General features: G+C 42.4%; 1 protein-coding gene and 1 pseudogene across 2 annotated transcripts in view; one reads left to right on the top strand and one right to left on the bottom strand.

The window, feature by feature from the left end:
- LOC105517731 overlaps window positions 1–12,499 on the bottom strand; it is a 731,019-nt pseudogene that overhangs the window by 601,343 nt on the left and 117,177 nt on the right. The gene's annotated exons all lie outside the window — the stretch shown is intronic.
- LOC105517729 (WASH complex subunit FAM21B-like) overlaps window positions 1–12,499 on the top strand; it is a 39,105-nt gene that overhangs the window by 9,020 nt on the left and 17,586 nt on the right. The window contains exons 5-8 of the mRNA XM_011950390.1: window positions 477–578; window positions 2,771–2,902; window positions 6,549–6,718; window positions 10,293–10,395. Of these exons, the coding sequence (XP_011805780.1) occupies window positions 477–578; window positions 2,771–2,902; window positions 6,549–6,718; window positions 10,293–10,395 (507 nt within the window). The remainder of the gene's footprint in view (window positions 1–476; window positions 579–2,770; window positions 2,903–6,548; window positions 6,719–10,292; window positions 10,396–12,499) is intronic.

Here is a 12,499-nt window from a genome sequence, read left to right on the forward strand (position 1 = left end):
AAAAAAAAAAAAAAAGGAAAAGAAATAAATCATAATATTAGGAGAGAAGGGTGTTACTAAATAAAATAGTGGTAGCTCCATTAATTTGGGAATCTAGCCCCTGTTTCTTTATTGACCCTGTCTAATCTCTGATTCTTTAGACAGTAATAGGAAGCCATTCTTATTTATTTACTTTTTTAGCATGGTGTAGGAAATTGATTTGAAAACTTCTTCCTGCCTCCTGTCATTGGGGTGGGAATTCAGAAGCCTCTTTGCTCTGCAAGGCCACCAGATCCTGTAGCTCTCCTCCTCCTTATCACCATTGCACACACCCTGCACAGACCCTGAGGCCTATCCCTTTAGGGCCACCTTCCCTCTAAGGAAAGAACCCTAGATACATGGCAGCCATCATGTCTGAGTCACTTGTGTTTTATACTCACCTGATAGTTTTAAAACTGATATTCCTGTTAACAGCAACTTTAATTTCAATCCAACAGGATTTGTTTTCTTCTCAAAGTGCGAGTAAGTTAAAAGGTGCGTCTCAGCTCCCTAGCAAGCTCCCCACGTCGGTTTCCCTGTTCGATGATGAAGACGAAGAGGTAAACATTGTTATTGCAACACTGGATAATTTAGATTAGGAGAAAACGGTTATTGATGTAACTTTCTACCCAGAGGCTCATACATAGCAAAAGGTGGTAGGGAAGCAGTCAGGCTGCCTGAAGTTTATATAATAAAAATATTTCCGTTTTTATTTCAGTGACTTCTTCCTTATAACTTCCTAGCTGTGCAATGGAGAAGACATTAGATTCTTGATGCAGTTCTTTTTTTGTTGTTGTTTTTGAGATGGAGTCTTTCTCTGGCACCCAGGCCGGGGTGCAGTGGTGTGATCTCAGCTCACTGCAACCAGGTTCAAGTGAGTCTCCTACCTCAGCCTCCCGAGTAGCTGTGACTACAGGCATGCACCACCACACCCGGCTAATTTTTGTATTGTTAGTAGAGACAGGGTTTCACCATGTTGGCCAGGCTAGTCTCGAACTCCTGATCTCAGGTGATCCACCTGCCTTGGACTCCCTAAGTGCTAGGATTACAGGTATGAGCCACCATGCCTGGCCTCTTGACATAGTTCTTATGGAGTGAAATCTATAGGTTTTATTTTTAAAAATCCACCTTTGAGAAATACAGTTGACCCTTTAACAGTGTGGACATTGTTTTGACTTCCATATTGCAGTGAAAAATCCATATATAACTTCTTACTTCCCAAAAACTTACCTACTAATAGCTTACTGTTAACCAGAAGCCTCATGGATGACATAAACAGTTGATTAACATAAAAATAGTATAGTATCTATTTATATATTTTTGTATTCCTGACATATCTAGCATTTCCTTAATTTTTTTTGTATTTCTAGGCTACATGGTTTGTTTGAAAGATTTTTCAAATTGTTGCAAATGTCCAAAAAATTTTTCAACATATTACTGATAAAACATTTGTGTAGAAGTGGACGTGTGCAACTCAAACCTGTATCATTCAGGGTCAGCTGTACTTTAGTCTAGAGAGTGGATCAATGTTATACCCAATGACCTACAAGAATGTCTTGGATCAAGTGGAGATACAAAGGAGAAGGCAGCCGTGTCCTGACCATGGCCTTTCTTTCCCATCCTGGATGGAGAGAGCACACTGGGGAGAGAAATAAGAGAGAAGACAACCCAAACCTTAACTCTGATGCAGTACTGGGCAGTGATGAACTCATAGGCTTTGCCATCAGACCCCTGGGTTCATATCCCAGCTCCACTACTGGCAAATCAGGGACCTGGAGCAAGTAACTTCACCTTCCTTAAGCTCACATGGTTTAACAGTGAGTAGGGTCATTGTGGCAGCTGTAACTACTAGTGTGACACTCTTGCAGAGTGCCAGCACACAGTAAGTGCATAGTGAATGTGAGCTTTGTCATTAGTATCCCCAGTGGACACCAGCTCATTACTCTCCTGGCCTGCCCTATATTACCGTACTCTCCTTAAAGGAGACTTCATCCAGGAAGACACTCCCTTCATCCATCTTCACATTCCAGGGCTGTTCACCTGCTGTGAAGAGTTTGTCCATCCTCAGACTCAGGCCCTCTGATGCTTTTGTTCCCCTTACCTGAATAAAAGCACCTTAATAAATACAACTTTTGGGGAGTGCTTGACCACAGAAGAATTTACAAATGCCATTAAACCTAGTACACCAGCAATTTTATTTAGTAAACTATTTCTTCACTTTGTATAAGCTCTTTGAAACTAATGAGAAACACAAGTCATGCCTTCCCTCCATCCCAGGAGTATGTCTTTCTTACCTGTAAAGGAGTGGAGACAGACCCCTAGTTCTCTCCTTTGAGGTATTGTTCTGGTTTCTCGTTTGTGGAGAGGACAGTGTGAGTTTCTGGCTGCTGCAGGGGCTCCCATGCCCGTTGCAGGCTGTAACCCCCTGAAATGAGCAGAGAGGCACTTGCCCACAGGGCGACTGGATGGGGCTCAGTTTCTCCTTGTACTTCGTGATCTCATTTGCATGTTGTCCTCTTGCTTCTTCCCAGCTGTTCTGCCTTCGAGTTCTATGGTAATCTCTTTCCCTTCTATGGGTGCAGTGGGAAAAGGCTGTAGTTTGGGATTTACTAGCATTTTGTGGGTTTTCCCCGCCAGAGGTGTTATTTGTATACCTGACTGGAGACTTACTTCCTAACAGTTTGATGTAGGAAGACATCCTGTGTTTTCTGTTTATAAAGTTGTCTTACCTTTCTGCCATTTGCTTTTCTAGGATAATCTTTTTGGGGGCACAGCTGCTAAGAAGCAGACATTGTCTCTACAAGCTCAGAGACAAGAGAAAGCAAAACCCTCCGAGCTCTCCAAAAAGAAAGCATCTACCCTGTTGTTCAGCAGTGATGAGGAGGTGAGCTGAGGTTTCTCCTAAAGAAGAGGGGAATATTTGATGAGATTTAAGAGTTAAAGCCATCCCAAGTATTTTCTTTTTCTACCTGTTTTATATCTGGTGACACTCAGTCACCAAAGGCGATGTTCACAAGATTGTCTTTTCTGAAGGAAGACATTTAATGTAATATATAATTTAAAGATGAATCTCTTCAGAATGGTTCGGGATAAATCTGACTCCCGCACGATAGTACATGCTCCTTCTAATGAGTTAGGCCAGCTATGGGAGAAATGATTTCTCACGCATCGCTAGGTTCATGGTCGAGTCCCCTATAACAAATGACAGACTAACCAGAGAAAAGTGTGCAAGTTTATTGAAGATAAGTTTTACCTGACACAGGAGCCTTCAGAAAGGAAGACTCAGAGAAACAGGAAATCCTGTGTCGATTGTATGCTGTCTGATGAAGAAGCGGACAGTTTTGGAGAAGCACCGTTAGACGAAAGGGGTGTGACCTGATGGGAATAAGCTGGGGGAGCTCAGCAAGGCCTGTGTGGTCAGATCATTCTCTGCATCTTTACAAATAAGGAGGCTCCTTTCCTCTGGGAATAGGGAGGACTGGAATGAAGGTCTTATGACCTACTCCAGAGAGGGTTAGAGGATTCTTCTATGGCCTGCTTCAGAGGAAAGGGCCAGGGAAAGGTCAGAGAGACCTTTCTGTTTCTCAGATGCCAAGGTGTCATATTTTGACGTAGCATGTTCGTATACCCAATGGCCATATATAGTAGTATCTTCTTAAATGACTACTGTGTTTCATTAATTTAGAACTATAGCTAGACATGGTAGGAGTTACCTATTGAGGTTAAACTCCTTTTTGAAGGAGTCTTAACAATATTTCGGTTTGTGATCTGGATAGATATTACCAAAGACAATAGTGAAAATGGTTTAGTTACTAACTCAATCAGATGTAGTACCAGGGAATCAGATTTAGCTGTGCAGAAAAAGACTTTAAAGATGGTGATATGAAAAATCCTGAGTATTAAACATCTTCCTGTGTTATGATAATTCCTCTTTATTTGAACATTCTAGGCAAGTTAGGAGGGGGTGAATTAGATATATAAGTCGTAGATATGTTCATGTTCTTATTGAAAGCAATTTTAAAATTCCAAAGCAGATTGCAAAAAAAAAAATGTATGAAAAGCTTATGCAGCGGGGCGTGGTGGCTCATGCCTATAATCTCAGCACTTTGAGAGTCCAAGGCGGGTAGATCCCCTGAGGTCTGGAGTTCGAGACCATCCTGAACAACATGGAAAAACCCCGTCTCTATTAGAAATACAAAAAAATTAGTGAGGTATGGTGGCACATGCCTGTAATCCCAACTACTCGGGAGGCTGAGGCAGGAGAATCACTTGAACTCAGGAGACGGAGGTTGTTGTCAGCTGAGATCACGCCATTGCACTCCAGCCTGAGCAACGAGCGAAACTGTCTCAAAAAAAAAAAAAAAAAGCTTATGCAACACAGATGTGAACAAGACACAACGAAAAATTGCTAGTAATCCTTTTACCACAAAAGTCTGAGTTTGGCCTTTAGAAAGCATTTAAGGAAATCCCACCCAGCTATGCTCACACCTCCACATCAAGGAACTCCCAAGCATATATAATGTGTGTTTTCTACTCAAATATATGAATTTATGATGGATTATCCAGTTTTTTCTTTTAAACATTGTCAGTGGTTGTTCCCTCTGTAGTAAGAGCTGGACATCAGCGTAGTTGCCTCTGCTAGAGTATTAAAGTGGTTCAGGGAAAATAAAAACATGAGCTAAACCTTGGAGCAAAAAGACATGCACAGGAAAGATAACCAAGGTTCTAGAACAGGGGCGTCCAGTCTTTTGGCTTCCCTGGGCCACACTGGAAGAAGAACTGTCTTGGGTCACACAGAAAATGCACTAACAAAGCTGATGAAGTAAAAAAATAAAAAAAAAGTTCATGCATAAATCCCATAATATTTTAAGAAAGTTTACAGATTTGTGGTGGGCCACATTCAAAGCCATACTGGGCTGTGTGTGGCCCTTGGGCCATGGGTTGGACAAGTTTCTCCTAGAACAAAGACTAGCAACTTTCCCTGCTCACTGGGATCCATGGGGAACTTAAAAGAATGCTGACTTGACAGGCTGGGCACAGTGACTCATGCCTGTAATCCCAGCACTCTGGGAGGCCGAGGTGGGCGAATCACCTGAGGTTAGGAGTTTCAGACCAGCCTGGCCAATGTGGCAAAACTCTGTCCCTATAAAAAATACAAAAATTATCCAGGCATAGTGATACATGCCTGTGGTCCTAGCAACTCGGGAGGCTGAGGCAGGAGAATCACTCGAACCCAGGAGGCAGAGGTTGCAGTGAGCCAAGATCGCACCACTGCATGCCAGCCTGGGCCACAGAACCAGACTCCATCTCAAAAAAGGAAAACAAAACAAAAAAAAAGACCTAAGGAGTGCTGACAGCGGATCCCAGCTCCAGAGATTCTGAATTCATCAGTCTGGGGTACGGCCTCGTCATTGGAGTTTTGTGATGCTCTCCAGTGGATTCCAGTGTTTAGTCACTGCTAAACGTTGAGGAGCACTTCTCAAACTTCAATGTTTAAGAAATCATCTGGGCACCCTGTGAAATGCAAGTTCTGATTCAGAAAGTAGGGGTGGGGCCTGAAATTCTGCATAATCTGCTGCTGCCTTGTGGCCTCCACTTGGATTTGCAAGACTGTAGACTCCAGAGATCAGAGCACTTATGCAAGTGCTTGGGAGTTCTTTGATTTGAAAGGGTGTGAGCATAGCCTAGTGGAATTTCCTTAAATGCTTCCTAAAAGCCACATTCAGACTTGTGGTAAAAGGATTACTAGCAGTTTTTCATTGTGTCTTCTTCACATGTGTGTTGCATGAATTTTGACACTTTTTTTTTTTGTAATCAGCTTTAGGATTTTTAAAATTAAAATATCATTCTCCTCTGGAGTTGGAAGTTCTTGAGTTCTTGGTATTTTTACGTTCAGCTTCCTTCTTATAGCCTCTGTAATTAATGTTGATCCTCTGAAATAGACAAGTCATTTGTCGTAAGGCAGTGCAGAACAATAGTGGGAAGAGACATCATGGCAGGTGTTGGAGGAGGAAATCATGAGAAGCTCTGTGAGGTCAGAGAACCCAGCTGTCTAGATTTGAGTTCAAAGAAAAGTCTTAGGCATGAGCTTTCTTCAAGATTGATGCACTATGTTTAATACTTAGTTTAAATACAACTTAGTTTAACAAATATAATTTTTATTTTACTTCCCATGTTTTATAATCTAAATTGCCAATGGACTTTTGTTTTTTTGAGTTGGAGTCTTGCTCTGTTGCTCAGGCTGGAGTGCAGTGGCATGATCTTGGCTCACTGCAAACTCTGCCTCCCGGGTTCATGCCATTCTCCTGCCTCAGCCTCCCGAGTAGCTGGGACTACAGGCGCCCACCACCATGCCCGGCTAATTTTTGTGTATTTTTAGTAGAAACAGGGTTTCACCATGTTAGCCAGGATGGTCTCGATCTCCTGACCTCGTGATCCGCCCACCTCAGTCTCCCAAAGTGCTGGGATTGATTACAAGCGTGAGCCACCACACCTGGCCTGGAGTTTTAATATATATTTTATGTTTTAAGGACCAGTGGAATATTCCTGCTTCACAGACCCACTCAGCATCTGACAGCAGGTCTAAAGGAGAACCCAGGGATTCTGGGACCCTCCAGGGCCAGGAGGCCAAGGCTGTGAAAAAGACAAGTCTCTTTGAGGAAGACGAAGAAGATGATCTGTTTGCCATTGCTAAGGACAGGTGAGATAGTCATCGTAAAGAATCCCTCATTCTGTGTCTGTGGTAACAAGAAGAGGAATTTGATGCACAAACTAGTTCCTTGGGTAATTGCTAATCATAGATCACATAGTCATTGCACCAATGAGAATGTCTTTGCTTTTCACTGGCACCATCTTTTCCCTCAGTACCCAGAAATGTTTGTCTTTGTGGATCCTTATCTGATTTCTTCCCCCATCATTTTTTTTTTTTTTTAACCTTAAAGTATTCTTCTTCTTTGTTTGTCAGGGATTTGAGTATAGTTTGGTATCTTTTGTTGGTGATTTTTCTCTGGGCTACTCTAAAGTCTGTCAGGTTTGGTCAGGATTACTTAAAAGTTTGTTATTTGAGGCCCATTGCGGTGGCTCACGCCTCATCAGGAGGTCAGGAGTTCAAGACCAGCCTGGCCAATATGGTGAAACCTGGTCTCTACTGAAAAAATATAAAAATTAACCGGGCTTGGTGGCACGTGCTTATAGTCCCACCTGCTCAGGAGGCTGAGGTAGAAGAATTGCTTGAACTCGGGAGGCGGAGGTTGCAGTGAGCCAAGATTGCACCATTGCACTCCAGCCTGGGCAACAGAACGAGACTCCATCTCAAAAAAAAAAAAAAAAAAATTTGTTATTTGAATAGAAATCTGCTCAGCATTTAACCACACCCTGTTAGGAGGAGGTTCCCTGCAGAGCTGTGCAGTATCCCACCAGGGGCTGATAACCCATAGCTGATCACCTAGGTGCCTCTCCACGTTAATGCTGGAACTGAAGCTGGCAGAACATTCAGAGTGAGTGTGGGCTGTGAGTAACATGCTGCCAGATTAGCTTACAGTAATTACTTCCTGCAAATACTTTTTTTCCTTTTGAGAGCCTTACATGATTACTTTGAAAGTCAACTGAATATTATTAGCAGAAAGAAGTAACTGATTGGACATATAAATCCTATGCTTTGGTGTGGTTGTCATTTGATAGATTCAGAAGTACCTCAGGGTTCTGTCTCCAAATACTGGGATCTTGTCAAACATTACCATTTCTGCATTAGGCCTCTGTAACTTGACACTCAGGTGCATCTTTGGCTTCTGATTTAGAATATAGGCTCTGGAAACTTGATATTAAATTCTGATTCTGCTGGTTCCTGTCTGAATAACCTTGGACAAGTTACCTAACTTCCCTGTGCCTCAGTTTCCTCATTTGTTAAGCAAAAATTAAAATAGTTCTTCTTTCATGGGTTTGTTGGGATGATGAGATGGAATCTAAATGTGAAATGGTTAGCACAATAGCTGGCACATTCTGAGCATTCAGGTGTTACCAGTTAGCACCGTGAGTGCAGGGAAATAGTACATTCCTTTATTTTTGTTGCTCTCTCCTGGGACATTCCTCTTCCTATGTTGCCTGGACACCTTCTCCAAACCTTAGTGTAAGTATTGTTTCTTAAGAAGTCTTCCCAGCGGAGCACAGTGGCTCACGCCTGTAATCCCAGCACTTGAGGAGGCTGAGGCGGGCGGATCACAAGGTCATGAGTTGAAGACCAGCCTGACCAACATGTTGAAATCCCATCTCTACTGAAAATACAAAAATGAGCAGGGTGTGGTGGCACGCTCCTATAATCCCAGCTACTTGGGAGACTGAGGCAGGAGAATCGCTTGAACCTGGAGGCAGAAGTTGCAGCGAGCTAAGATCTCGCCATTGCACTCCAGCCTGGGCAACAGAGGGAGACTCCATCTCAAAAAAAAAAAAAAAAAAAAGATTGCCTTCACTAACTTTAAACAGATGAGAAAGAGAAGAAATAGGGAGTCGAGGGCGGACGTGGCTCCACCTTCATACCCCCACACCTTCAGCTGAGCGTTTTCTACACTGTATCGAGGTTAGCTTGCTCCCGTGAGCACTCCCTACCCCCACCCCACACGAGGTCATAAATCTGGCAGTCTGAGTCCCATCTTGTTTGTGGGTCCTGGTTCCAGCCACACACCATACCTGGCTTTCAAGAATGCTCTCTCTGCTCCAGATATATCCTACCTCCTATTGTTCCTGAAGTTCTCTGTCAAGTTTTATGTATGGAAAATAATTCATACCTTCATCAGATCTCAAAAGAAGCTTTATACACACAAGAGGAAATTTGCTTGAGGATGTGGAGGAATTGGAACCCTCATACACTGCTGGTGGGAATGTAAAATGGTATAGTCACTTTGGAAAATGATTTAGCGTTGCCTCAAAATGTTAAACATAGGTCACCATATGACACAATAGTTTCATTCCTATGTATATACATAAGAGAAATGAAATCAGCTGTTCATGTAAAAACTTGTACATGAGTGTTTATTGCAACCTTAGTCATAACAGCCAAAAGTGTAAGCAACCCAAATGTCCGTCAGCTGATGACTGGATTAAAAAAAGTATAACCGTACAATGGATTATTCTTCAGCAATAAAAAAGAATAAGGTAGTGGTGCATCCTAGAACATGAATGAACCTAGAAAATTTTATGTTACTTGAAAGAAGCCGGTCACAGAAAACCACATATTGTATTGTTCCATTTATATGAAATGTATAGAATAGATAAACCATAGAGACGGAAAGTAGATCAGTGGTTGCCAAGGCCTGTGGGGCTGGGGAAATGGAGAGTGATTGCTCATAGGCATGGCGTTTCTTTTTGGGCTCATGATAATGTTGTGCACTTAGGTTGTAGTGATAGTTGCACAACTCAATGAGAATATTGAAAATACCACTGAAGTATGCACTTTTAAAGGGTGAATTTGGCCAGGTGCAATGGCTCATGCCTGTAATCCTAACTGATTGGGAGGCCAAATGGAAGGATCTCTTGAGGCCAGGTGTTTGAGACCAGCCTAGGCAACACAGAACGACCTCACCTCTCCAAAAAAGTAGAACAATTAGCCAGGTATGGTGATGTGTGCCTGTAGTTGTAGCTACTTGAGAGGCTAAGGCAGGAGGATCACTTGAGTTCAGGAATTTGAGGCTGCAGTGAGATATGATTGTGCCACTGCTCTCCAACCTGAGCAATAGAGTAAGATCCTGTCTTAAAAAGTAAAATAAATATTAAAAATAAATAAAAGGTGAATTTTATGGTATGTAAATTATGTCTCAATAACACTACTAAGAAAAAGAAATAGAAGCCAGGCCACAGGGTCATTTCCCAGTGCTGATCCCGGCCCTGTGATCTCTCTTGGCAACCTTCTTCCTGACAGTGCTGGAAATAGACATGTCCTCTCTGGTTCTTTTTGTGCTATAGGAAGTGGCAGAGAATGCTCTGCTTGGGAAGGCTCAGGCATCATGTGCCTTGCAGAGGTAACAGCTGGTGCACCTGCACTGGATAGTAAGAGGAGAGGGGCAACCTGAGACGTGAGGGACAGAGGCTGGTGATTTGCTGGAGACAGATTTCATCTATTTCAAAGGTCTTTCTTGTTTGCTTTCAACTGTGTAAGGTCAACTGCTGGCTTTGGTGTTTGGGTGGTAGGTGGGTTCCTGTAGGTGCAGTCTAGAAGAAATATTGTTATGTTTGTTTTTTTCATCATACTTTTCCTTAATTTAACCTTTTGTTTGTTTGTGTAGCCAAAAGAAGACCCAGAGAGTGTCACTCCTCTTTGAAGATGATGCTGATAGCGGAGGCTCTCTGTTTGGCTCTCCTCCCACATCTGTTCCTCCTGCAACAATGGTATTCTTCATCTCTTAGTCCTAGGAAATGTCCTTGAGTTTATGCTGCATCAGTAGTGGTACTTCCCCGAATCAGCTCTTCATACCTAACCTTGGAGGCTGAGTCTTATGGAAGACCTTATTTGCCTAGTTTCAGAAAGAGATCTTCTGATTAATAGTATTCTACAGAAGAAGCACATGTGCAAAGCCATCATTCAGTGTCAGGTGTAGGAACAAGAAACTGGATCTCAGAAGAGTCTTGTCCCCATTGGCATGGAATTCCGCTAATACTAGACTAGGCTAGTTAAGGCAAAATCATTCCTTTTATGAGTGTGTGTCAAGTACTAACACAGGTTTATATTAGCTAATCAGTAAAAAGAAAGGAAATTCTCACATGTGCTACAAAATGCATGAACCTTGAGGCCATTATACTCCGTCAGTGGAGAAATGGTCACATAGGTCCTAGTACAATTAGACTGTGGAATACTATATAGTGGTGAAAAAGCCCAAGGTAGAGCTTATGAGATGAAAAACTACTGCAGGCCAGAAAAAAAAAAAAAAAAGAAGAAGAAGAAGAAGATGCATAAACATGTATAACATAGTATCATTTAAATTAAAAAAAAAAAAAAGAAATACACGTGAATGCCTGGAAACTGGCTTGAAAGGATTGACAGCACATTGTTACCGGTGATTATACCCAGGGAAAAGTATGGAATGGGGGACTTTATACTCTCAATGCCTTTTTAAAGCCTTTTTAAAGAAGGCGTTTGTGCATTACTGTGGAATTAGAAATAAACTCCAAACAAAAAATATCTAGGCGATATGGAAGAAGACCCTTCCTGTTAAATGGAGTTGCACAGCTTATGCCAGAAACTCTCAGCCCTGGACCAGCATGTTGCCCACCCTGGGCCCCAGGTTCCCTGCAGCTGCTTCTATGGGGCTCCTGAGCCTTTCCTTGGATCTCGCCCTTTGAGGACATCCAGTGGCTGTACAGTTAAGAGTCAGGAGATCTGATTGGTTTTTCTTTGTAAATTATAAATAACCTACTCTGGAGGATAACTGAGCAATAAATTGATGAATTTTGCAGCCTCTGGAGCTATAAAACTTCTTTCAACCTATGGAAATTATGATTGTTAAATAAAACAAAAGGTCAAGGCACACAGCGTAAGTAGCTGAATAGCCTGCACGTTTTTGATAATCATCTGAGGCAATAGTAAATATGAGATATTTCCGTGTAAGTTAATTGTGACTTGCTTGTAAGCCTATGTTGACCAAAAGGTTGAACAACAGGCAGGAGAACTTAAACAATGTAATGTGAGTTTTGTTCTGAGCCAAGCTTGAGAACTACTAGCCCAGTAAAGAGACTGCACAAGCTGAGAACGCATCCCAGAGCATGCCACACGAGACACAGCCTTTATACGTTTCTGTTACGTAGAAAATGGGAGAAGGGGGCAGTGAAGCAAAGGTGATGTTCTTAACAGTTCTGATTGGTGCTCAGTGACATTGTATATAAGATAAAATATGTGGTTAACGTGTTTTACTCATTAGCCTTTTGCCCTAATAAGTACATAGGGCTCTCAGGGTCAGGAGAGGGATGGTTGATTTTGTGCTGCCTTTGCGCTTTATCTGATAGGCAGGTTGTAATCGGTACATGTCAGTGAGATATTTGACAGACTCTGGCCTTGCAGGTGAGGTTCAGCTTTCGTTCATAGGCCCAGTTTCTATTACCCATATGGCCAAGATGCAGCCATTTTAGACAATTGCTTTTTTTTTTTCCATCAGACTTTTCTTATTTTCTGACACCTATCAAGAAAGTAAATTTGGCCAGGCGTGGTGGCTCACGCCTGTAATCCCAGCACTTTGGGAGGCCGAGGTGGGTGGATCACCTGAGGTCAGGAGTTTGGGACCAGCCTGGCCAACATGGTGAAACCCCATCTCTACTAAAAGTACAAAAATTAGCCGGGCATGGTGATGGCATACCTATAATCCCAGCTACTAGGGAGGCTGAGGCAGGAGAATCACTTGAACCCGAGAGACAGATTTTGCAATGAGCTGAGATTGTGCCAGTGCACTCCAGCCTGGGCAACAGAGCAAGACTTCATCTCAAAAAAAAAAAAAAAAGAAAA

This window comes from Colobus angolensis, unplaced genomic scaffold, assembly GCF_000951035.1.
Source record: "Colobus angolensis palliatus isolate OR3802 unplaced genomic scaffold, Cang.pa_1.0 Scaffold306, whole genome shotgun sequence".
Taxonomy (NCBI): Eukaryota; Metazoa; Chordata; class Mammalia; order Primates; family Cercopithecidae; genus Colobus; species Colobus angolensis.